The 27,301-nt window shown below is 36.2% G+C and overlaps 3 protein-coding genes across 3 annotated transcripts; all 3 read left to right on the forward strand.

Annotated features, from left to right (window-relative positions):
• The first annotated feature begins 302 nt into the window (after positions 1-302).
• On the forward strand, positions 303-924 carry LOC145008756 (histone H2B.3-like). Its single transcript, XM_078967365.1, has one exon. The coding sequence runs from the start codon at positions 387-389 to the stop codon at positions 801-803; it is 417 nt and encodes a 138-aa protein (XP_078823491.1). The 5' UTR covers positions 303-386; the 3' UTR covers positions 804-924.
• Positions 925-12,533: 11,609 nt separating this feature from the next.
• LOC145008755 (histone H2B.3-like) lies at positions 12,534-13,149 on the forward strand. The gene has a single exon (XM_078967364.1). It carries the CDS (start codon positions 12,597-12,599, stop codon positions 13,026-13,028), a length of 432 nt encoding a protein of 143 aa, XP_078823490.1. The 5' UTR covers positions 12,534-12,596; the 3' UTR covers positions 13,029-13,149.
• Positions 13,150-23,558: 10,409 nt separating this feature from the next.
• LOC145011802 (protein BTR1-like) lies at positions 23,559-26,577 on the forward strand. Its single transcript, XM_078970536.1, has 8 exons — positions 23,559-23,672; positions 23,797-23,917; positions 24,516-24,751; positions 24,830-24,936; positions 25,029-25,222; positions 25,792-25,871; positions 25,986-26,143; positions 26,250-26,577. Exons 2-8 carry the CDS (start codon positions 23,824-23,826, stop codon positions 26,398-26,400), a joined length of 1,020 nt encoding a protein of 339 aa, XP_078826662.1. The 5' UTR covers positions 23,559-23,672; positions 23,797-23,823; the 3' UTR covers positions 26,401-26,577.
• Positions 26,578-27,301: the final 724 nt, after the last annotated feature.

Here is a 27,301-nt window from a genome sequence, read left to right on the forward strand (position 1 = left end):
AAGCTAATTTTAATAAGCATCCCTCCCCATACTTATTGCTTATTCCCATCACAAATAAGCTATAAACAATAAACAAAAAATTTAATCCAAACACCTCCTAAATAATTTGATAGCAGCAGCGTTCTCTCTAAAATAGCAACATTTTTTCTCGAAATTTTCAACTTTTTGTTAACTGTACCATTTTAGGGACCTTTTTTTTCAAATAGTTTTGATAGCAATCAACGACCAGTAATCACGATCCGCGTTAGTCTAATCTAACCAATCAGATCGGTTTTACACAGGCTATATAAACACATCCCAATAAGCCAACAAACGCATCCTGCCTTTCGAATTCATCTACTACAAACACATCTTTCTTTATTTCCATTTTCCCTCCAACTGTATCAATGGCGCCCAAGGCAGCTGCCGGAAAGAAACCGGTAGCGGAAAAGGCTCCGGCTGAGAAGAAGCCCAAGGCAGAGAAGAAACTCCCGAAAGATGCATCGGCTGCGGGAGCAGATAAGAAGAAGAAGAGACACAAGAAATCGGTCGAGACCTACAAGATCTACATCTTTAAGGTTTTGAAGCAGGTTCACCCTGACATTGGTATCTCTAGTAAGGCGATGGGCATCATGAACTCATTCATCAACGACATTTTCGAGAAGCTCGCTCAAGAGGCATCTAAGCTTGCAAGGTACAACAAGAAGAACACTCTGTCTTCGAGGGAGATTCAAACTGCAGTCAGACTTGTCCTTCCCGGGGAGTTGGCTAAGCATGCTGTGTCTGAAGGTACCAAGGCTGTGACAAAGTTCACTAGCGGTTAGATTTTCTTGGTCTGTTAGCATCTTTAGCAATCTGGTTTTCGTTGGTTTTTGGGATACCCGATGTAATTACCTTCTAGCTGAAAAGTTCTGAAATTGAAATGAAACTATCTTGTTTTGGTAATGGAATGTTCTTGTTAATCATCTTATGTTTCTTTTTGATTGCATCAAATGAAATTAGGCTTGATAGTCCTGGTTTTTATCTATTTGTACTGTTTTGTATCAACTGCATTCGACACACACCAGGTGTTTGTGTTTACGCCAAGGATCACCCAGTTTCAATTTTGAACATAAGAATGTCGTTTTTAATACTTCTCCTATACCTGGTTCGAATTCTCAACAATATTGTGCTCTCTTACGCTAATAATGCAAATAAAAAACTCGTCAAAGGATGAGCTACTTCTAGAAGCCAACATGGCGTGTAAAGATAGAGAGGATAATGGTTGGATAGTGGATTCCGTTCCGTGTGTAACGAACACATAACAAATTGTGCCGATTGGCTTGAAAACAAAATGGTATCCACTCTTAAACCTCCTGTAATGCTACCAAATGGTGATTCCATACCTGTTGAAGGTAAAGGAAATTGTCATTTACCCAATGGAACCACTATTAAAGGAGTTTTGCATTTTCCAAAGTTTAGGTGCAATCTACTGTCGATAGGCTGCTTGTCAGAGGATTATCAGTGTTCACAACAAACCGAGTTTTATTTGTGGTCGAGGTTTTCATCATTTGAACAACCATTTTTTTAGATAGACCTTTGAACTTAGTAATGGTAGGTGGTAATTTTTTTCTGTTATTGTGCTCTTTTTCTTGTATGTGCTTGTCTGCTGTTGTACCAGTCAGTTTTTGCATAGCATTGTCGGACAAAGTTACATTCATTGAGTCACTGGAATCGGTGATGGTTGTTAAGAGTTTGTAACTGTACACAGTTTTCAAAATGGTGGATGTTAATATGAAATTAAAGTTTCAATATTTATATGGATGAAGTTACTCACACATAGTTTGGATTATTAGCTGTTTGAGGTACAAAACCAAGTATTTCCTTGTTTCAGTGTGGGTCTTTTGTATTTTGGAAAGAGCACCTGATACCAGGTATATACAAAGCTGAAATGTACTATGGATGCGATTACAGTGAAGGTTTCTCCTGCAATTATGGTTTTAACATTATTGTTGTATATGTGTAGTAAGTATAATTTGAAGCATGCAATAATGTATGAGGTGTGCACCAACAAATCGGAGTGAACTTTTCTATTCATGTCAAATAGTGATATTGTAGGAGCTTGTATTGTAGCTGAAAGAGTTGGATTGTTCGCGTAACTGCAATTATTTTGAATCAGCGACTATAAATGTTTATCATAAAGGACAGTAATGTATATGTTTGACTGTACGTTTCTAGTAGTGTCTTTGTTTCTGGAACTTGTGGGTTAATGTAAACATGACTTGCACTCGTTGTTCCAAGCATCAATGTGTATGTAACGTTAAAGTGTTTTAGGGGTATGGTTAAATTTGTTTACGTATTTCAATGGGTTACTTTTTTTTTATCTGAGATGGTGTTGTGTTGTGTGTACTTCCAACGTTTGAGATTTTAACATTTGTCACAGCAATTACAACAGGAATAACTTCATTTTCAATTGCAACGCGGTCAAACTTATATGGTACATACATATTATAAATGTGAGTAAAGGGTATAATATATTAGAAAATAAAAAATACTTACAAATTATTCTTCAAAATTATAAGGAGTAATGGTTCACCGTTTTTTTTAAGCAGTTTCTAAACTTCACGAAAACTCCTAAAAAGTCTGCATAGGTAATTTGTGTTGTGGTAAGTTGGAACAATTGGTTTGTATTTGTAAAAGACTAAACATTGTATTTGTGTAATAAGTGTTAGTTAAACTGTTTACCTAGCGATTGGTCAACAAAGTCAGGGATTTGGGATTTTGATATAAAGTGAAATCAGTTCCAAGGAATTATACCAGTGTCCAGAAGTAGTGTGATGGAGGAAGCCATTCCAACAGCCATATATATTATGTTGTCTATCCAATTTTGAAAGGAATCAGGTTCTCCACATCCATATTTACAAATTGCATAACATTTAGAAACCTGGAAAACAAATTGTAGATATCCTTGATCTTTTCTCTGACCTAATATTTGGATTGCATCACCCTGAGTAGTGAAGTATAAATGTAAGATACATAGTATAGATTGTAAGAATGTTTAAATTTCATTAGAAACTTACATATTTGTCAAATCCTAGATACCATGTTTCATACGTACAATATTGTGGTGTCCATATGTGAATTATTCGTACTTCAACCCTTGTTCCAGTAGACCCATAGTGTAACTCGGAAATAGTTGTAAGTGTCTCGGACATACTGTTGCTGTTAAAGTTGAATCAGTAATACACATGAGGTTATTAAAAAAGTAGTATAAATGTTTTTTATATATAGAAATGTTGTAACGTAAAGTCACCATAAATGAATGATGTAATATAGGCTAAATTTAATGAGTTTGATAAGGAGTTCCACCTCATTACTATCTACATTGTGTAAAAAAATCTTTAAAAACAACATTATTTGTTTTGGTATGTGATGTGTGAGTATTGGGATATGTTACAATTTTGATCGAATCTGGAGATGTCGCACGAGATAATGCAACGTATAGTTGACCATGCCTGAAAACAGGTTTAGGTAAGTAAACGTCAATTTTTTTTTCAAAAACTGACCTTGACTTTTGTTAATAGTCATGGCGTAACAAACTCTGATTGTATATTGTTTTCTAATGAATGTAAAAGGAAAATTAGGGCTTTTGTGAATGAATTTTATACGTGGCAACTACACCCGTTTTCCAATGGATGTTTTGGTCATTATAGTTGCTTCTATTAGGAGTGGCAGTAAGTGTGAGACAATTAGACGTGTTTCATTGCATAATCCTTCACGTTGGTTTAAGTTTCTAACTAACATAATTTGAGTGTTAACTTTCCGTGATAATATGTGTGGAGGTATGCTTGGAAAGTTCAGCTTACTGAGATACTCGGGTGGATAAAAACTTTCAAATTCTAACGTTTGATTTTCATTTAACTCAATCGAATCAACAATTTGATAAACTATTGTAGTTCCAGGTGCCATATTGAAAATGAAGTCATTTATGTCATGTGTTGTGCTTGTTGACAATCGCTCTTGCTGATAGATCTTTGGTAGTTGATTCTGTAAGAATACCATCTCCTATACGAAGTTGACTAGATTTTTTAGAGACTCTTCACCTGGTGGAATACCGTCTCCTTAGGTTGCATGTTCCCTAATCATTTAGTTGTTAATTTTTTTTTCTGCTTAGAGCATTGTTTTGTAAACCACGTTTTCCTTTATTCCCAATATGACACGCATTACAAAAAGAATATGGAGATTTGCTAGAAACATGAAGATGATATTTAGAACACATAAAATTCAAAAGTTATGAACGAAGGTGCCCTAGCCGTTAATGCAAGATATCAGAAGAAGATCTAGAACTAGTGTATTCAACTTTGGGAAGACGCTGGAAGGACGGAAGATGGATGGAGTAGAGTCCATTGTCACTTGGACCCATGGGTGATGGGTTTTAGGTAAAACTAATAGACTAGAAAACAATTCCTAAGTTCACATGCAACCTACTTTGGATCTATGTTTTAACTATTGAACATATAACTTTGAATTGCAAAACAAGAACCCTAGAGGAGAGTGACTATTTTCAAAAATAACAAACTAGGGTTTAGGAGTTACATACCTTTCAATTGTTATAGCAAACAATTGACAATCCTCTTAATCTTGATCTTGATCTTCTTGGAAGCTTAGCACCACAAATGTAACGCCTCTAATGGAATCACACCCAAGAATTAGCAAGAAGGAAACTTGAAGGAGAGAGGGTAGAAGGAGTATGCAATTTTGGCCCTAGGGTTTCTTCAAAGAAGGAGTCACCAAATTTAGGAGATGGGAGGCTCCTTATATAGCTGAAGGATCTAGGGTTTAGGGAAAACCCTGATACTCCTTTGCTTGGGGCCTAAGCAAATCCAAAGGCCTTATCTAAAACCCCTTGGACGAAATCCTTAGGGTTTCCCTATAGATTTCGTCCACCTCCTTCCATGGAGGTTCTGGAGCCTTCCACTCAACTATCTGATAATTGTAAACTAGTCCCTGCACTTTATAATTAACACTATTAACCCCAAAATTAATTATGATTAATTTATGGCTAACTATTAATTAAACATAGTGATTCCTAATTAATATATTAATCTTTTAACATATTAATAAATTCATTTATATTAATTTATTAATCTTATAATAAATCAATATCTCTCATTTCATAATTTCCTTGTCCGGTTGCTAGGTTTGAGGGCAACCCAAAAGGACTGTATTGCTATCAGTTCAAGTACATACCAATTATAGTTATGGGCTTAGACACCTAATCCAACAATGAGGAGGGTAGTTTTGGTAATATTGTCCTTTACAACAAAAAAAGATGAGTGAAATTCAAAGAAAACATTACTCTCTACACAAAACTTTTTTAAAGGAAAATAGTTTCTTTTTAATTTCCTATACATGAAGAATATTGGATAAAAAAATGTTTTTAGGGTGAATAAGAATTAGCAGAACCAATATAAAGAATAGGTAAAACCATACCATTGCCAACATGAAGAGCATCCTCACAAAAGTATGGTATATGTATGTAACATCCTGTTTTAGGACGTTTCTTAATTCAGGGTTTATGGATCGTAATTCGACCATGTAAGCCCTTGGGTTTCAAGGGAATTTATATTAGACTCTTTTGGATCTTAATGGTGTTGGATAACTAATTTAAACCTTGAAATGTTGAATGGAAGCAGATGGGTAAAGTGGGATATGTAATGTTTTGGGTTTCTTGCACAAATTAAAGATTTTAGTTCAAGATGGTTTTAGTCATAAGTAACTAGATAGAGTTTTAGACTCATAGACACGTTTCAATGGATATAAAGATCATCGAAAATAGAGATGGGACGAAAAATTTATGGTCGTTTGAAGTTAAGCTGCAAGACGAAGAAGTTATGGTTATTTGAAGTTAGGTTGGAAGAAAAGAGTTGGCAATATGTTGGGCGTACACTAGGAGTACGTTAGGTGTACTGGGCTGAGGAAGTTGCTTTTTTGGGTAGTTACGATGGGCGTACCACCATAGAGTAAAAACCATATTTTGGTGGTTTTGAGCCTTATTTAAGGTCCTTAACCCCTTGGGGGTCCTTCTTACCATGAGCCTCCACCCTATTGAGCCTCTATCTTGAAAACCTATCATCCTGTCACTTATTTTGAGTCTTGGTATCATTTATGAGCTTATTTCTCCCTTAGAAGGTGGTATCTTGAAGAACAGGGTGGTGGCAAAGTGTATGGAAGAAGTATTCAATAACATATCCAACAATAATACATCATTTCTTAACCTTTGTGAGTAATTTAACACCCTGTTTATTAAATAAATAAATAGATAAAATTAGTATGAATATTAGCCCTAAGATCCATAATTTTTAGTGGGGTGTTGGTTTTCGGGAGCCAAAGGTTACAGTCTTAGAAGTCAGGGGTTAAAGTGAAAGTTTCGGATCAGTTTCGTAAATATTTATGAAGGTAGGGACTAATTTGTGAATTATTGGGACTTAATTTGAAGAGATTTTGGAGGCTTAGGGGTTGAATGGTAACATATGGACTTTATTTGAGAATAATTTGTAGGGGAGGGGTAGAATTGTAACTATTGGAGTTGATTTGAAAAGATCCTAAAGGGGAGGGACTAAACTTGTAAAAATGGGCAAAGGTTTGATTGGAGTGGGATTTAAACTCGAAGTCTTCTTCCTCCTGTTACATTACCTAAACCCTAACCCTATCTACACTTTCAGCCACCATCTTCATTACTTTAGCTCCAGTTGTTGCCACTACTTCACCAATGAATGTCACCGCCACTGTGCCGCCATGGGAGACGTGAGTGCAGCCCGCGTGACCGCTAGAGACCGACGAACGAGACTTATTTGTTTTTGTGTGGTCTTGAGTGACCAGGAATCTCCGGGTAAGGACGTCTACCACTGTTTATTTCTCCCCCTTCGTTGTTCTCGGCGGATTGATGCCACGTTCCTCAGTTGTTGGCGCCAGTGGGCCCATGGTCTTCGTTTTGCTCGTTTCAGCCTCCCCAGTCTCCTAGACGGTGGTTGAAAGTTGTGGCTTCGTGCCTGGAATTGATGAGTGGTGTTGTTGGAACCATGAGGTGCTTGTGGATGCTTGATTGGCCCGAAAACCTAAGGAAAAACCACTATGGCTGCCAACCATGGTTGCTGCTGCCGTGCACATCTTTCTGCCGCTACTAGCCACCATGTGGCGGTGGTTGTGTGTGTGATTTGTGGTGTTTATGATCGTATCTTGTAAGGATAATGTTGTGTAGATCTTTACTTGGCCAGAAATCGGATGGAAACTCATCCCCACCGCATGACGTCGCTGTTTCGAAACTGTTGCCCGCCGCTTTGTGTCACCACCGCCACCGTACACCAGCAGGTGGGTGGCTGGATCCACTGCAAGCATGAAAATGTGTATGTGCGTGTATTTCTTCTATGAGTGTGTGTGTGTGTTTCGTTTAGCCAGGAAATCAAGAAAAGCCACCGCCACCATGTACCACCGTGTGTGTGTATCTTAGTGGGTGGGTGTGTTTATTTGAGATTTAATATTGTAAAATGTAATTATGAATTGGAATAATGAAAAGAAACCCTAACCACCACCGTGAAGTGGTGCCTGCCCCCTCCTGCCGCCACCAGCCATCGTGTTGGGTGGCGGTGTGCTTGATGTGTTTGAATTGTTTGGGATGCTTGGACAGAATGTGCCTACTGAAACCCTAGTAGGCTCAATGAAACCCTAATGGGACCAATGAAGCCCTAACTGACCAAAAGACCAAATATGTGGCTAACGGGCCCAGTGAAACCCTAATGGGCCTAATGAACCCTAATAGATCTAAGGACTTAACTTTTGGTCCTATTGGGTTATGATTGGATTGGAAACCCTGATTAGGGTTTAAAAACCCTAATTTTGGATATATGGGCTTGGACTTATCGGGACCCACATTTGGGCCATTGGAATGGAATTTGTGAATTACACCCAATCATACCATATGATTTATTTAGAAGAGTGATGGACTTAATGGAATAAGTCCTTAATGGGTTAAGTGAGAAACACTTAACCCTAAACGTCATTTTATGTTAAACCATAATTTCACTTGGGCTTTGAGTTGGACCTTTCTATTGGGCTTTGATGATTGGGATATGGATGGGCCATCCGAGAATAATCATGTGGACTAGAATATGTTGATGGGCTTTAGGGTAAGGCCCATATGAGGGTTTGGGCCTAATTTGGAAAATTAGGCCATATATGGGCCATAGTTTGGGCCTTTATGATTAGGAGATATTGGGCCATTAGAAATGCCAAATGTTTGGACCGCACTAAATGATTTGGGCCTTAGCATAATACCTTGTAAAGGTTTGGGCCTATTTTGGAAAATTGGGCCATATGTTTGGCTTTGGCTCGTAGTTGACTTTTGGGCATTTGGATTGGGCATTGGGCTTGAATCAAGCTCAGATAGGGGTAACGCAATATTTTACCCCAAGCATGGACTTATGAGTATATGTGATGAAACCCAATTATTATTTGGGTGTTATTTTGATGTTGCCAAATTCGGGAATCTGTCATCCAGCAGCTAGGGTTTTATCAGCACGACTTCAGCAGTGTGAGGTGAATTTTCCTCTAGTAGGAACGGGTCGCAGGCGCCAATGTCAGCCCGTTTATGTATGTTAGTATATGTTTAGCTTAGACCCGATGCCGGGGTTAGCCCGATGCAGCTTATATGTTTCGGGCTTCGGTCCAATGTCATGGCGGTTTCGAGAAAAGTATATGTATGCTTTATTTCATTGTGATTCATGCATGTTATGTGTTATGTATTCTGGGGCAAGCCTGATGTAAAAATAGCTTATATGTTATGTGTGTCAAACTTCAGTCCGATGTCGGGGCCAGCCCGAGGAAGTTTGTTATGTTATTATGTTATATGTTATATATATTATGTGCTTGTTGCTATGATATGTATTCCGGACTTCGGCCCGATGCCGGGCGGGGCCTGACATAGTGGAGAAGGCCCAGTATGTGTTGTTATATGTTTATGTTATTTGCATTATTTTTGTGTTTATATGAATACCGGATTTCGGTCCGATCCCGTGCGGGGCCCGATGTAGCGGGCAAGGCCTGTATATGGTATGTGGTAGTATGGGGGACTCACTAAGCTTTGTGCTTACAATTTTCAGTTTTGTTTTCAGGTACCTTGGTTTTCGAAAGAAGAGCTCAGGAAGGTTGCAGTGCACACACCATTTGTTATGCATGAGATGTTTATACTCTGATATATTTAACAGATGTTATGATACTTTTGAGATACATAGTTTATGATTTTTATACGTTGAGAGATAAATATGGTTTTATTAATGATTTAAAATTAAATTTTTAGACTGTGTTTTTTGGATGATACAAGTTGGTATCAGAGCCTTGGTTTGAGGGATTCGGGAACACTCTCGGGTGTGTCTCAACTCAAACTAGGGACTTGCTATGAAAATTTTCAAAAGTAAAATCATTTTATAAAAGAGGTTTGAAAAGAAAATAACTTTGAAAAGAACAAGGTGTGTGATGCGTGCAATAAGCCGAGCTCAAGTAAGTTTTCCCCAAGATACCCATACATGTTATGATATGATATGTTATGATATGATTATGAGAACTGCATGCTATATTAGGGATAAGGATCTAGGAAGGATGCCTTATATGCATGATGTATGTGCTCAATGAGGTGCATGATAGTACTGATCAGCCAGTGATAGGATAACATGTTTAGGTTATGCCTGATTGTATGAGCCTTTGAATTACATGTACAAATTCCTGATTAGAGGATAGAATGGTTTGATTGGAATATGATGCTTAGATTTTCCATTGTTTGAATGTTGCTTGCTTTATGCTTTGTGAGACTCTTAGTAATGTGAGCTAGCTATGAAGTGAATATGCTAAGTCACATGTGGCACAGGCGTGTGTGATTCATATATCTCCAAATTGAGGTGAGTCTTCTCATAGTGGTTTAGCGGGTTGAAGGCACCCATGCCAGCCCATTGATTATTGTTACTAGAATTCTAGTTGTCTGTGTAACTCTTGCATATATTGTATGTGTATATATGTATACTGGGCGGGGCCTGATGCTAGGCGATGCCTGATGAATGTGTTGGGCGGGGTATATTGCATGTTACTGACAGATCTGTACTGAGTGGGGCCTAATGTCGGGTGAGTCCTGATGGATGTCAGAAGAGGCCCGTTGTATGTATGATATATGGTATTTTGGGGAACTCACTAAGCTTTGTGCTTACAGTTTATGTTTAAAATGTTCCAGGTACTTCTGGTTCCAAAGGGAAGAGTTCGACGTGATTGCATCGCATCTACAGATGTTATGCATTTTATGACTCTATTTGTAATCTAATAACTATTAATACTATTTTATACTTGATGGGTTTTGGAAATGAATGAATGAATGGTTGATTTTATCGGTTTAATTTTTTTTTACTTAGAATTTTGGGACGTTATAGTGTGACTGTTTAGCGAGGAGAGATCGTGAGATACATGGTTGCTTTAGCCAATATCCGGGTGCCATGTAGTAGTTTGAGATCAATTTTATGTAAAGTTAGTAGTAGGTTGTGAGCGCATACGCATGGTATTAGGATCTCAGTTGGGACATCGGGAGGGAATGTGCCCAATATCGCACCAATTACATGTGCCAAAAACTGTATTTTGTAAAAAAGCCCATGGGATTTGAGTCTGATTCCCCCTGATGAGTGTCAGAGGCTGCCCCGGCCTCGTATGTTGTTGGATTCGCGGCCATGAGAAGCTCGAGTGCAGGTGGTGTAGAAGCCTGAGGGCTTGAGGATGGGGCATAGTTTTGTTGTTAACCAAGTTGGTTGAGAAGTTGTTGAAGAGTTTGCAATTGATCACTTGGTAAGGTAGTTGAGGAGGAGGTGGACCGATTGGCGGTGGTGGCAACAAACGTATGAACAGGGGCCGCGATGCGGTTGGTTTCCCTGATCATGAAGTCATGATCAACAAGGAGGCCGTTAAGGTCTTAGAAGGAGGTGGGGGTTTATTGAGCAAGAAGGTTGGACTTAAGTCCATTGTATTCTTCATGGAGATCTAAAATAATAAGCATGACAATATCGTTTTCTTTAACCGGTTCACAAATGTTGGCAAGTGGATCAGAATACTCTTGAGCACGTAAGAGATATGTGGAAGTTATTTCATCAGGCTTCTGATAGGTTTTGGTCATAAGAACATCCTATCTGCTCATACAAACCCTAATGCTTGGATCTAGGTTTCTCTATTGTACATGCAAGTTATCCAAGACTATAAACCCTAATTCTAGCATACAAGTAATCATATTAACATAAGAATGGGTTTAATACATTACCTTGATTGTTATGTAGTAATAACAATCCAATTCCTCCTTGTATTGACTTTAGAAAGCTTAGAGTCACAAATGTCACCCCTCTAATGGTTCACAAACACCAAGAGCAAGAAGATGAAGAGGAGAGAGGATGGAGGCTGCCCAAAACGTGTGGAAACCCTAGAAGGAAGCTTAGCCCCGTTTTTGGGTCATAAGGAATGTATATATAGTTAGGCTATTAAGGTTATCTAACAAGGAAACCCTAATTTGGATGTTTAAGCCCTAAGCAACCCATGGACCCCCTTTCCTTAAGGCCTTGGACGATTTCTCATGGGTTTCCCCATAGAATTCGTCCACCCCTTAATATAAGGCAATGCATGGCCCAAATTGCAATTATCTTATAATTACAATTCCAGTCCCTTAAGTTTAATTAATCTCTTTTAGTCACAAAACTAATTACCAATTAATTATTGACTAATATTAATTAAACAATATGATTTCTCCTTTAATATATTATTCTTATAATATATTAATAAATCATATTTAATCATTTATCTCCATAATTCATCCTATCAAGTTGCTTTGATGATGACAACCCAAAATGACCATACACCATCGGGTCAAGTACATACAAAAATAGTTATGGACTTAGACATTAATCCAACAGCTTCATCTCAAGTTTAAGAAGCTATGTTTTGAGAGTATACTCTTGAGAGGATGATTGATGAGCATAAGCATGCTCATTGTAAGGAAAGTCATAGATCCCTAGATGTTGTACTTTGTGCGTGAGGATAGGAAGCTTCAAGATAGTAGAGAGAAGAACTGAAGAAGCATATATACCTGTGCAACATTGTTTTCTTTTTCCCTTCTTTTCATGTATGTGTATTTGTAAGTTATATCTTAGGTTTATTTTTCTGAAAAATGCAATTACCTGGCATTTTAGGTAAATCTATTTAACTGCACGGACGATTATTACGGACATTTTATGTAAAAAAAATAACTGGACCATACAATTAACATTTGAATCAATTTTGATTTTTGTTTCTTAAATAATTTGATAGCAGCGTTCTCTCTAAAATAGCAACATTTTTTCAATCAGATTATTAGGGACCTTTTTTTTTTTTTTTTTTTTTTCAAATAGTTTTGATAGCAATCAACGGCCAGTAATCACGATCCGCGTTAGTCTAATCTAACCAATCAGATCGGTTTTACACAGGCTATATAAACACATCCCAATACGCCAACAAAAGCATCCTACCTTTCGAATTCATCTACTACAAACACATCTTTCTCTATTTCCATTTTCCCTCCAACTGTATCAATGGCACCCAAGGCAGCTGCCGGAAAGAAACCAGTAGCGGAGAAGGCTCCGGCTGAGAAGGCACCAGCGGAGAAGAAGCCCAAGGCAGAGAAGAAACTCCCGAAAGACGCATCGGCTGCGGGAGCAGATAAGAAGAAGAAGAGACACAAGAAATCAGTCGAGACCTACAAGATCTACATCTTCAAGGTTTTGAAGCAGGTTCACCCTGACATTGGTATCTCTAGTAAGGCGATGGGCATCATGAACTCATTCATCAACGACATTTTCGAGAAGCTCGCTCAAGAGGCATCTAAGCTTGCAAGGTACAACAAGAAGAACACTCTGTCTTCCAGGGAGATTCAAACTGCAGTCAGACTTGTACTTCCCGGTGAGTTGGCTAAGCATGCTGTGTCTGAAGGTACCAAGGCTGTGACAAAGTTCACTAGCGGTTAGATTGTCTTGGTCTGTTAGTATCTTTAGCAATCTGGTTTTCGTTGGTTTTTGGGATCCCTGATGTAATTACCTTCTAGCTGAAAAGTTCTGAAATTGAAATGAAACTATCTTGTTTTGGTAATGGAATGTTCTTGTTAATCATCTTATGGTTCTTTTTGATTGCATCAATTGAAATTAGGCTTGATAAGCTTCGTTTTTGTCTATTTGTATTGATTTGTATCGATTGCATTCGATACACACCAGGTGTTTGTGTTTATGCCAATGATCACCAAGTTTCAATTTTGAACATAAGAATATCGTTTTTAATACTTTTCATTCACTCGAACATTTGTGAGAAGAAAATTTGTTTTTAAATGTGCAATCGCAATACGCCACATGTTCTGAAACAACAAATAAGTTGAACTACATACCTGGTGTAGTTTTTTATGTCGTCAGAATGTGATATCAGGAATTTAACTTCAAAATAAAGAATCGGCTAACTGTGATGAAAGAATGATGTTTATCGATTGGAATTCATTGCTTTGTATGATTCAAAAATTAGATTGAGTAAATATATGAACTGAAATACAAAATTTCCATAAATTAGGAAAGGATTTACATTTTGCTGTGATTTTGGGGACGATAAAATGAAGTTTTGATGACATACGTAAATTTTAGATAAAATGTCCACATAAAAAAGAATCAAATGATTTAGAAATGAACTAATCATTAAAATAAAAAGGATTGTTTACACCATCTAGTAGATGTTGGTGGATCAATATGTGATGATGAACTTGATGCTGTAAACTCAATCTTTCAAGAAAACGTGATAGATGAATGAGATTGTAGTTATACATAATTGAGTTGTGATCAATATGTGTTTGAAAATTAGGAAGACTTATTTTAAGTTAATACACTGACTACGTGAGACGAAATTGAAATGGATTGCCCGAAAATTGTGTTTGGAAAGTAGGAAGATTTATTTTAAGTTAATCGTGAGACTTGAAGGAGAGAGGCTACTTTCTTTAAATTGCTTTAATTGTTTTAAAACACAATAATTTTTTATTATATTTTTTGATTTGTAAAAAAGTAAATAAAATCATAATTTGCAAAGTGAATTTTAATAAAATTGAAAAAATTAAAAAAATATCATGTGCTGTATTGAATGAGAATATGACATGTGACATAAAACATTTATTTATTAGCGATGATAGTTAGCCCAGTATAGGCCCAAATGTACGTGCATTATACACGTTTAATGATGAGTATATTGGATTGCATAATTACCTCCTCCTGATTTTCCTCTCCATCACGTTATCTGTTCCTAGCTGGCAGCCATGGGGGATGAACAATCATCCGGAAAGAAGATCGAAGAAAACCATGTTGGCACCAATTCTCCATGCTACATTGATGATTCCGAATACTATGCTTTCGACCCAAACTCGAGTCCTATAGCAAGTTCGGATTTTGAACAATATTGTGCTCTCTTAACCTATATTGCAAAGAAAAACTCGCCAAAGGATGAACTACTTCTAGAAGCCAACATGGTGTGTAAAGATAGAGATGATAATGGCTAGATAGTGGATTCCGGTTCTATCGAACACATAACACATCGAGCTGAATGGCTTGAAAACAAAATGGTATCCAGAACCTCCTGTAATGATACAAAATGGTGATTCCATACTTGTTGAAGGTAAATGAAATTGTCATGTACCCAATGGAACCACTATTAAAGGAGTTCTGCATGTTCCAAAGTTTAAGTGTAATCGTTTGCTGAGACTTTGTCTTTTTCAACAAAAAAAAAGTTTAGGTGCAATCTACTATTGGTAAGCTGCTTGTCAAAGGATCATCAACGTTCAGTGACTTTCTTTCCAGATTTCTGTTTCATGCAGGCCTTGCATTCGAGGGAATTAATTGGAAGGGGTAAATGCAAACATGGTCTATATTGGATTAAGATGGTGGAAAATAAAAGAAAGGCTATGATGGCTTCAATGGAGGTATGACACAAGAGGCTAGGCCATACTTCTAATGATAAACTGTCCGATCTTGATTTTGTTAAAAATGCTTCCTTTAAGACTATGGATTGTGATTCGTGTGCAAAAGCCAAACATGTTGGAATCCTAAGTCGAGTAGGACTTGGAGACTAACCTAGTTTTTAGGAAATCATAAACAAGTCGGTTTCTAGTTTCGTAATTGTGATCTAATTCTACAAGTCGGTAGTTTTAGGAGTAAATATATGTATAGATATCGAGGCGATATTATGCAGAAAAACATAATTGGTTTTGAGTTATTTTTCCAATTAATCAAAGAGGTGTATGATTAAACTGTTTTTGCAATTTTGTTTTACAACCTTGAATTGGTATCAGAGCCAAGGAACCGAAGGCTGTGAGAACGAGGTTGTTACTAGGTCAACATGTTGGATGGAGAAGATGGTGCACAACCTCCTCCGGCGAGAGTGAAGGAGGTTGGGACAACCACAATCTTATGTCCTAAGCTCACATCAACGAATTACACCGTATGGGCAATGTGTATGAAAGTTATCTTGCGTATCCAGAAAGCCTGGACTGTGATTGATCCAGTAACTGAAGTCAACGAAGAGAAGGATTGTCTCGCCGTAGGTCTACTGTACCAAGCCCTACCAGAAAACCTCATAATGCAGATTGAAGATCAAGATTCAGCCAAGAAGTTGTGGGAAGCGATTAGAACATGTAATATGGGTGCTAATAGAGTCAAAGAAGCAAGATTACAAACCTTAATGTCAGAATTCGATCGATTGAAGATGCTGGAATCAGAGACAATTGACAGCTTTGCCGGAAAGTTATCCGGAATCGCGTCTACATCGTCGGCATTAGGAGAAACGATTGAGGAATCAAAATTGGTGAAGAAATTCCTCAAATCATTACCCAGAAACTTCATTCACATCATTGCATCTCTTGAACATGTACTGGATTTAAAAACGGTGGGGTTTGAAGACGTGGTGGGTCGATTGAAGGCATATGAAGAAAGAATAAAGGAAGAGGATGCCGATAAGAATGATCAATCGAGGGTATTATTTGTGAAATCGACTGGAGATGGAGGAGTGTCGTCGTCAGGAGGTGCTTGTGCATCAAGGTCTCACGGTGGAGCGAAAGGAAAATGGAAAGGGGCTGGTGGATAGGGAGGATATAGTCAAAACAATGGATCCGGATTTGGGTCATATGGATCGGGTGGTTTAAATGGTCCCAAATCAAATAATAGCCCACAAGGACAAAAACCCAATAACAATTTGATTTGTCTCAACCCAATTCCAATAATTACAAAAAATGTAATTGTTGTTGTGATAAAAATCGGAAAAATAGGGAAAAGGACCGATCTAAGGTGATTTGTTTTCGGTGTGACAAACCGGGTCACTTTGCTTCTGAATGTCCGGAACGACTCCAAAAATTACAAGAAGGTGATTTATCGGAATGTGACGACAGCGACGAGTCCGCGTTCTAAAACCGGATCGGATTTGAAGAATTCTCTAGAAGGACTTAGAGATTAGGGGGTGATTGTTGGAATCCTAAGTCGAGTAGGACTTGGAGACTAACCTAGTTTTTAGGAAATCATAAACAAGTCGGTTTCTAGTTTCCTAATTGTGATCTAATTGTACAAGTTGGTAGTTTTAGGAGTATATATATATGTATAGATATCGAGGCATGATATTATGCAGAAAAACATAATTGGTTTTGAGTTATTTTTCCAATTAATCAAAGAGGTGTTTGATTAAACTGTTTTTGCAATTTTGTTTTACAAACTTGAAAACACACTCGATTACCTTTTCCAATGAGTTCTATTAAAAGCAAAGAATGTTTTGAATTGTTACATTGTGGCATATGGAAAAGGTACAAAACTCCCTCGCTCTCTTGGGCAAACTACTTTTGACAATCGTGGATGATTATAGTCGATCCGTCTGAGTTTTTCTCTTAAAACACAAATTTGAGGCGGGTGATCGCCTAGGGTATTTCCACAAATTAGTCAAGACACAATTTGGAAAATTGATATAAAGAAGTCGTTGCGACAACGGGGGATAATTTGTTTCAAACCGCATGAATGATTTTTATGCCGAGCATGACATAATCCTTGAGACTACCGGCCCAGAAGAAAGTGTGGCTCGCTTTTTGACCAAAATGTTGAGATGTTAACTTTTTTACTAAGTTTGACGTTGGGTCAAACTTTTGGGGTTAAGGTAATAGATTTAGATTTGACATTTTATTAATAATTATGTGGTTTGTAGTACAAGCCTTTATGTTTCCTGTGAGCTGTGGTGTTTGTCATCTTGACTGTGAGGTGAGTATTCTTACTATACTGTGTCTACACTAGGTGTCGTTATATGCTTGTTGTCTTTGTGACTCTTATTGGTATGCTTGTATGATATATACATGTTCGGTTAAAATAAACATGTTCGGTTGAAACAGACCCATTGGCTGAAATATGTCGTTGGGTTGAAACAAAGCCATTTGCTGAAATAGGCCGTTGGGTTGAAACATACGTGTTGGATGAAATTGGCTGTTGGGTTGAAACAAACTTGTTGCTTTACGTAAGGATGTATGTGATATCTTGGGGGAACTTACTATGCTTGTGCTTACGGTTTTAAGTTTAAATTGTTTCAAATTTACTGGTAACGAAGGAAGGGCGCAACTTGATTGTATCGCATCCATTGGAGATTTTCACACTTAATAATTCTTAAACTATACTCTGATTAGTGTTTTGAAGCAAATGATTTTATTTAGATCCTTGAGGATATAATTAGAACAAATGCTTTTAATATTAAATGAAAAATTACTGTGGAATTTGGGATGTTACACTAGAGAGACACACTTTCACATAGTCAAACTATTCATCTTTATATTCGATGCACACTTGATTTTGGTATTCAGCTTCATCTATCGACCATATCCGCATTGATTAATTACTTAGATGCCGACCGCAGGGCGATGCCTTATTTATTGATGGTCCATCAACGGATATTATGTGTATCTCAGTTAGAACCTTATCCCGTGGTCCTTTTAGCGTCATGCCACCATGTCCCGATGTAACATCCTGTTTTCACGACCAATTTTTTTTTCATTTTATTTAAAGTAAAACTTCCTAATTATAAAAACATTTTAAGAAAACAATTTGTTACCAATTAAAATTATTAAAAATCAAAGTGTTATAATGAACGCGAAATCCTTAATGCTGCTGATGAGTGTGTATGGTCTCGCCTTCGCCTTCCTATAGCCACCGATGATACCTGAAACAATAAAAAACTGGGTAAGCATAAAGCTTAATGATTTTCCTCCAAAATACCCTATACGATAAACATACAAGTATGCATAACGGCCCACAACCTCTCAGTTGGAATTCCCAGGCCTAACCAGCCTGTGTTTTTCTCTTAAAACACAAATTTGTGGACGACTATAATTGATTCGTTTGTGTTTTTCTCTTAAAACACAAATTTGAGGCGGGTGATCGCCTACCACTTTCTTCATAAATATTGTTCATATACACTTTTATTTTTGATACTTATTTTCACTCTTAATTTATTATATTTTATAAATAAGTATAATGCACATAAAATCACATAATTCACATAATATTCAAGTAATTCCTCTTTATTACTTCAAAGTGGGTTAAAATGGTTGACCTTAACTATTACATCATCACATTAATGCTTAGCCTAGAAACACGGGCATTATACTAGGGAGTACATGGGGCGTACTGTTGTGGAGGATAATAGAAGAGGCGTAATGTGGTGTATGCTTAGTATACTGCAAATGGGGGATTGGGAGTATGAGGGTGAGGTAAGAAAACCCTAATTTTTCTAGTGTACCCTATATAAGCCTTATGCTAGCCTCTTTTATTCATTTCCTAGCCATCCTCCATACCTTAAAAACCCTAATTCATCCCTTAGCCTATGTTTGGTGATCTTGAGCTCTTGTGAGGTTTTTGTGGATCTAGAAGAAGAAGAAGCTTAAAGACTTGTTCTTTGGAGGAAGGGTTTGAGATCCAACATTAGCATTTTCTTTTGGTGGCTTGGAAGGTATAACGTTCAAATCTTGCCATTTCTTTTCATGGATCTACTTCTTAACTCAGTTTTGGTCATTTTGGTCCTTTTGGTTGGTGATTGGGAGTTAAGGTCGTTTTGGAGCTTGGCTTTGAAGATGTGGATATTTTATGAGTTCCTTAGGAATAAAGGTGCAAACTTTATGGTGATTTTGGTCCCATGCATGTATTAAGTCAAGTATTAAGCTCCTTTGAGCTCTAGAGTCCCATTTAGCCATGCATGCACATAAAGTTGGCAACATTATGTGATTAACCACCTTGTGGAAGTAGATATGAGTTTGGATCAAAGTCTTAATGGATTAAGAGCTGATTTGGAAAGTTGACCATGGCTGGTGAGTACACTGGGCGTACAAGTTTGTACGCCGCACCTACAAGCCATTCATGCAGTACTCTGAGCGTACAAGCTGAGATTCCCCGCGTACTCAGCAGGCTTGGACTTCTCCATTTTGGGCATCAGTTTTGGGCTTGGTTGTCTTGGGCTATGTTGGGCTATCTGGATTTTATGGTTGGGCTTTTATGACTTCATTGAACTTTCTTGGGTAAAGGCTCATGAAAGGAGTTAGGCCCAATTTGGAAAATTAGGCCATATTTGGGCCTTAGATGCTTATTTTGGATATGGGCTTTTAGACATATGGTTTAGGCGTTGGCCTTGGGCCAAGTTGGAGGAAGGGTCTTTTACCCTAATTTGGACTCATAGTGTATGTCATGAGCTAGTTATTAATGGGTTGTCATTTTGGTATTTGGTAGCACGTGGATTTTGGTGGATCTACAGTCAGAGTTTTATTCGTAGGTCTAACTATTGAGGTGAATCTCCTTACAATACTATGGGTCAAAGGCACCAATGTCAGCCTATTTGGTTTATGTATTATAGGAAGACCCGGGGGGTGGCCCTTGGCATTTGTATGAAAGACCAGGAGGTGGCTCCTGGTAGATCTGTATGTAAGACCAGAGTTTAGATTCTGGAAGTTAAGTAGATAAGTAGCGGTAGATTATATGCTACTTGTCTTTGTGATGCTTCCATGGAAGACGAGGAGGTGGCTCCTGGCACTTGTCTGTAAGAACTAGGGTTTTGGTCCCCGTCTTGGTAAGGAAAGACCATGATACGACTCGTGGCATAATGGCATGACTATGGGTGACACATTGTACCTCTTATTGCATGTTTGATATGTATGACTCATATGTTATGTATGATATGTGGTAGTCGTGGAACTCACTAAGGTTTGTGCTTACAATTGTTGTTTATGCTTTCATGTATTTCCAGTTCGAAAGGGAAGGGTCGGGTTTGATCGCAACACATCACTTATATTTTCTGCAACTTTGAGATTTTGGGATTATACTATGATAACTGTTTTTATTATAAAATATCTTTAAGGATTTGTTTAAATGATAATTGTGTGTTTTGATTGTTTTAAAAATGAAATTTTACCCTCGTATTTTGGGATGTTACAAAGATGTTGCACATGATGAATGATATCACTTCTTTTTCTCTCCCTTGGATAAAGGTTTCAACTTCTATCCATTTAGAGAAATAGTCTGTCATTGCTAGCATGGAAACTTTACCACCTGGTGCTATATGAAGTTTGCCAACAATATCCATGCCCTATCTCATGAATGACGATAGGTATATTATTCAATGTAGAGGTGCAACTGGTTCGTGCAAGATATTGCTATGTCTTTGGCATGCATCACACTTTTGAGCACACTCCATTGTATCGCTCTTTATTGTTGGCAATTGGTAACCTGTCCTCATGATCTTGGATAAGAGCACCCTGCCCATGTATGGTTACCACATTCTCCTTCATGGATTTCCTTGAGTATGATCTTAGCTTCATTATATTCAAGACACCTAAGATAAGGACTTGCTGCTGATTTTATGAACACAATATCTTCAATAATGTTGAACCTGGAAGCTTTAATCCTAAAGATTTTTGAGTATTTTTCATTTTTAGGGATGGACCCATCTTTGAGGTATTGAAAGATGGGTGAGATCCAAGATCCTTTAGGTCCAAGATCATGCACATACGCTACCTCAGCCTTGATGTCTTCTATTGTAAGTTTGATGACATAAGATATTGGAATCTTAATGTCAAGGATGATTCTTGAAGGAAGAGCCAATATTGATGCATCTGCTTCTGTGTTGTACTATATAGGTACTTAGTCAATGCCTTGTGAGATAAGCCTTTATTCCCGCACAAGAAATACGATCGCAATCCAAAGATATTCGCTTGTTCAAGATCTTAGGCGGTTCAATTTGTTAGATATAAGAAAATAATATTATGAAAATATCATCCATAACAATTTCGTTAATAATTAATTTAGTTAAAAAATTACTATAATACCCATATAAATGATTGGATCACAAATAGTTATGCATTCACATAATATTTGTGCTTTGTAGATTTCCTCTCTTGATCAACCAAGCTAAAATCTGATAAACTGAAATGTAAAAGAAAGAAACATAAAAAGAAGAAATCAATAAAAACTTAAAACATAATCCAAATTGTATAAATCACAAATATAAACATCTGAAAGTTAGAAAAGATTTATTGCTTTACCACTCAAAAAATCACTTGAACAAAAATTAAGAACAATGAGAACCTGATAGCTAACAGAAATGAATCTTTTGAGCAACACTGTTATGTAACAGGAACAGTAAAACACATACTCAAAAATATAAAATCTCTCACAATGTGCTCAAAAGGAGGCAGCTGGAGTGTTTAGATGATCTGGGCGAAAAGCTTCCGGTCGGGACTGCTCCGCCGACATTGGAACACTTGAGTGAAAAAGGAAAGCGAGACCTTTTGTGTTTAGTGGTTTTTAGGGAAGGATCAGGTCTTTTCGAGAGCTTCTTGACCCGAAAAAAATAAGCTTTGTGACTGATTTCTTTGAGTCAACTTCTTTTTCGTGCGTGATAGAGCGTGAGGTTCGAGAGCGTAAACAAAATCAGAAATAAGAAGAGTAAAAGTAGAAGACTTGAAAAAAAACTGATATGCAATTCCAGAAATCAAAAAATTACCTTATGAGTTTTTAACACTTCAAAAAAAATTTAAAAATCTGAAATTTCTAAACCTCGATGCTGGATTGATAGTCACACATTGAGTCATAAAAAATGAAAGAAAAAACATTGATTTACTTCTTACAAATCAGAAATGAAAAAAAAAAAAACAGAACTTTATTTACTTGTACCTACAAAATTCATAAAATGATTTCCTCACTTCCTTGTTCTTTTGTATTTGGAAATTGGTTTCTTGATTCCTCTAATTTTGGAAATTGATTAGAATGTCTACCTTCAAAAATTAAAAAACCTAGAAATTAGAAATAAAAAAACTAATTTTCAAAAAGAAAGAAGAAGTGAAGAACGAAGCTTCTATGAAATTTAATTAGAGTGCTACCTTCACTGGTGCTTTCCTAATTCCTCAAACTTGCGTGAAATTTGAAGTTTCTAAAATCTGAATCTGATTTTCGAGGAGAAAGAAGAAGTGAAGAATGATTGTAATACCTCTAGGAACTCAAATCGAATGATATTTCTTATTGCCTCAATGAATCTAATAGATTGTAAAATAAAATCTAAAGTTGTTGCTTTAACCTGTAGAATTTCAAGAAAAAGAAGAAAGACGTTGCTAATAAGATTATTGATTGCCCCTTCCACTTATATAAAGAAATAATAATATATTTGTTGTGTCTGTTAAGGATTGGGGAATGATTTAGTTTCTGCCCCATGTGTTATCAGTGAAGAAGAAGGAATCGAAGCGTTTTTTCTTTTCCCGAAAATTTTGTTTTCCTGCTCCCTCTTTGTGGTGCCTATTACGTCGCCTTTTAGTAACCTAATTTGTTTTTGGACCCTTAAGTAACCATAATATACTATAATAATTTAATTGCTAAAAAATTGGATCCTATGATTTTGTGGGCCTTATTCATGGGAAACTTTTAAACTTCCTATGAACCGGCTTTGCAAACAAATCATCTCTAAGTGTTTTAGAAATACTATTTAACTAAAAATGTTAAAAACATTATTTAACTAAAAGTGTTGTTAGAAGGCAATAAAAAGATAATTTCGTTTTTCGAAAAATCATTGTAATCGAAAAGACCTATTATTACATATTACAATAAGGTTTTAAAAACAAATATAAATGTTTGTCACATTGACAATGAAACATTTGAAATAACTTGTTACAGATTTTAGTATATCCCCTTTCGTTACTAGAGATCGTGCTTATAAAAAACTTTGGAAGGAAAAAAGTAAACAAGTAAATATTTAAGTAGAAAGATCTACTACAATGATTATGAACAATTTAATAGTATGACGACTTTTTTCCCCTTCAAATCGCATAAGGAGAAAAATATTAAAAAATACTAATCATCTCAACTGTTATTTGATATTTTATGTATTCAATTAGCATAAATAAAGAACATGATTGATACATGTTTTATTTAAAAATATAAATTAAAAGAACGCAAATGAAAGTAGGCAAATAGTTGAGGGACCGTTTATGTAATTCAGTCGAAGAAGAATGAAGGATAGAGGCGGTTCTCACGGAAGGAGAGGGATGGAAGTTTGCAAGTTGTGGACATCAAACTGCATCGGCGGTCTGAACTCAGGTATAATACTACTACTCTCTCTCTCTCTCTCTCTCTCTCTCTCTCTCTCTCTCTACTGAGCAAAAATTCCTCTGAAACCTCGACATAATTTTCGTATCCTGTCTCTTGATCTCTCTACGTCTAGAGCTGAAAAACACGCACTATTAACGCAATGGTATCGCCGGATTCTGGTTATGCTTCGTCTGACGAGGGGGCTCCGGAGGCGAAATCTCCACCTCACAAGTCGCAGTCACTTCCTCCGTCAGGTATTATTAGTATTGTTATAATTTGTTGTTGTTTTTCGATCTCCGGCCGCTATTTGATCTACTTATTTCACCCTAATTTTTCTTTGTTTGTCATTCCCTTTTACAACGCATATAACAGGCTCTGAAACCCTAATTGTTCGTTACATTTTTTCAAAATTTGTGTTTTCGTTGACGAGGTGGAGCTTGATTTGTTTTTGCTGATTTTATGACATGTACGGTAATCAGGTTTTTAAGAAATATTAAGTATGGTAAGGATATGCGTGTCGAAGATGTATAAGCTATTGAAATTTAATGTTAGGTTAGTTTCAAATAATTTCATATCTGGTTCGTTATTTTTACGTGCTAGTTTTGATCTATTGATTAGATGCAATAAATAAATGGGAGACCTTTATGTGTTTATCTGCGTGGGAGATAGGGACTCAGTGGAGCTTTTGCCTACTTCAATAACACCAGTGCCCATGTATTTGAAAGGGCTGTTGCTCTTCCTTGTCCTAATCTCCATAACTTCACCCCCTGTACAAACACACCAAAGAAAATCAGATCTAAACCCGAGTCTCAATGTCTTTATGTCTTAATAACATTTCATTTTTTGTTCAAGATGGTATAGAGACAACATATCTGAGGTTTCTTGCATCAAATGCTGAAGCTGGTTCCATCATTGGAAAGGGAGGAACAACAATTTCTGATTTCCAATCAAGATCCAATGCAAGGATTCAGTTGTCACGCAATTATGAGTATTTTCCAGGAACATCTGATAGGGTTATCATGGTGTCTGGAACAACCGATGAAGTTCTTGAAGCTGTTGAACTTATCCTAACTAAATTGCTCAATGAGGTAATTCCTATAACACAGTATACATGGTTTCATAGTTTATGCCTCATGTAACCCAACCTACAAAATATTCTGTTATAGTTTTATGCTGAAGATGGTGATGAGGGTGAGCCAAGATCAAAGGTCAGACTTATTGTACCCAATAGCTCATGTGGTGGAATCATTGGAAAAGGTGGATCCATGATTAGGTAAGAATACTGCTAACACCAAATTTGATCTTTTACTTTGTAATTTTAAATTCGTGAGAACTTCCATTTTTTATATGTTATTACATTTACAGGTCCTTCATTGAAGACTCTGGAGCTAACATTAAGATCTCCCCTCAGGATCACAACTATATTGGATTAAATGATAGGCTTGTAACAGTGATTGGCACCCTACAACAACTGGTGCAAGCTATTAATCTGATTTTATTTAAATTATCTGAAGATCTCTACTATCTTCAGTCCATTGGCCCCCCATTTCCATATGCTGGTATTTTTTTTTGTTACTGATTTCCCTCATACATAGCATGCAGTTCAACTTTAGGAAAAATTGCAGGAAATAGCAATGGAATTTGCTTCTTTTATATATAGGGGCACTATTACTATACTTTAAGTTTTACACATAATAGCAACATGCTTACAAATTTCTGCTGATGTGGCATTCTATTAAGGATGATGTGGCAATACATATACTGCCAAATAAGCATTCAAGTAATACCAAATAAAAAAAAGGTTGTAGGGATTTCAACTCTAGAAATCCCACATGTAAAGTAAATGCTTTACCAACTAGACAATATTCCTTTTACTTTGGTATATTGATTTTATTCTCGTAAATCTTTAAACTTCAGAAATTTGTTTAGTTATATTTTTTTGTATTATCTTTTTTGAAAATATGAAAAGCTATTAGAACACTGTATGTAACATAATTATCAATAATCTGTAGGATTAAAGTATATAGGTAAAAGAAGAAAACTACATTTCTATTTCTTGCAACCTCCCCCTTAACTTTATGTTAATAAAATTCAAAATGCTTTTTTTTTTTTTTTTTTTTGTCGACAGCACCTTACAATGCCCCCCCAAACTACGGATCACATGGGGGTGGTGGAAAGTTTCAGAACAACCGCTTTCAAAACAACAAGGTTATTAATTTCCTAACAGCTTCACCTTTGTTTAATTAATACCTGATTTTAAAAATAAATAAATTTCATAGTATAGCTGAATTTACTAAATATAATCATGGTTTGGTTTTGTAGGAAGATATGAGTAATTCGGTTACTCTAGGTGTTGCAGATGAGCATATAGGGATTGTTGTGGGGCGTGGTGGCAGGAACATCATGGAAATCAGTCAGATCAGTGGAGCCAAGATCAAGATTTCTGAAAGAGGTGATTTCATATCTGGGACATGTGACAGGTAATAATATTATGCAGCTTCTTAATATTTTTGAATTTCCAAAATATTAAGAAATTAATTCTTTTAAATATTCTAATACTATTTGTATATATATGGGTTGTGGCAGGAAAGTGACGATGACTGGATCACAAAGGGCAATCCGAGTGGCAGAGGCAATGATAATGCACAAGGTTGCTTCTGCTTCAACTCCACCACCACCGCCACCTGCAGATATGAATCCTGACCATCTTTCTGTTCAAAATCTCTCGGTGCAGTAATTTGTTTTCATGTCTGGAAGTTAGGTTTTGGAAGAGGTGTTGTAGTCTTTTTTTTTTTAATTTTTATGTTTAGCTAATTTTGTTGTCTATTGATATTAAATATTTATGAGAGGAATGAAGGGTTTGGTGGGATATTATTATTATTATTATATATAATGTCAATGATTATTGAGTAAATTACAGTTTTAGTCCCTATGGTTTGGTCGGATTCTCACTTTCAGTCCAACCTTTGAAAATTTGATTAAGATGAATTCCTACGGTTTTAAGAAATTGCACTGCACATTCTTAGTCAATTTAAAAAGACAATTTTACCTTTTTTTTATATTTTTTCTCTTCTTATATATATATATATATATATATATATATATATATATATATATATATATATATATATTATTTTATTTATTTGTTTTTTTATTATTTAGATTTTATTTGACATTTTTTTCGAATATAATGTTTAATGTTTTTTTTACATTTTGTTTGTTTATATTTTTTGAATAAAATTTTCTAGATTTTTGACATGCTGTTTGAATACAATTTAGTTTTTTTGATGTTTTGTTTGTTTATATATTTTAAAATATATTTTGTAAAAATTGTGAAAAAGTTCGTTAATGTGGATATTATTAACATTGATTAGATAGAAAATTAATTTTTTAATACGATTAATAGATAGGCTAATCGAAATTTGAAAACAGGTTTCAAGTTATATAATGACTAATTGGAAATCATATAACTCAACAACGAACAAAATTTCTAAAAATAAAAAACGATCTTGAAAACATTGACGCATGTGTCTAAGTTATAGGAATTCTGATTAGTATTTTATCATTCGAAACTAAATATAATTTTTTTTGTAAAACTAAAAAAATTGAACTCGAAGTCATTGCATTCGTTTCGAATT

The sequence above is a fragment of the Lactuca saligna genome, chromosome 8 (genome assembly GCF_052625555.1).
Source record: "Lactuca saligna cultivar CGN05327 chromosome 8, ASM5262555v1, whole genome shotgun sequence".
NCBI lineage: Eukaryota > Viridiplantae > Streptophyta > Magnoliopsida > Asterales > Asteraceae > Lactuca > Lactuca saligna.

Bases quoted from the DNA above. Each gene is read 5' to 3' on its own strand.
- LOC145011802 (XM_078970536.1), top strand. From the start codon at position 23,824: ATGGTATCGCCGGATTCTGGTTATGCTTCGTCTGACGAGGGGGCTCCG. The intron at 24,752-24,829 runs GTAATTCCTATA...ATTCTGTTATAG, and splicing joins TAACTAAATTGCTCAATGAG to TTTTATGCTGAAGATGGTGA. The intron at 26,144-26,249 runs GTAATAATATTA...GGGTTGTGGCAG, and splicing joins ATATCTGGGACATGTGACAG to GAAAGTGACGATGACTGGAT.
- LOC145008755 (XM_078967364.1), top strand. From the start codon at position 12,597: ATGGCACCCAAGGCAGCTGCCGGAAAGAAACCAGTAGCGGAGAAGGCT.
- LOC145008756 (XM_078967365.1), top strand. From the start codon at position 387: ATGGCGCCCAAGGCAGCTGCCGGAAAGAAACCGGTAGCGGAAAAGGCT.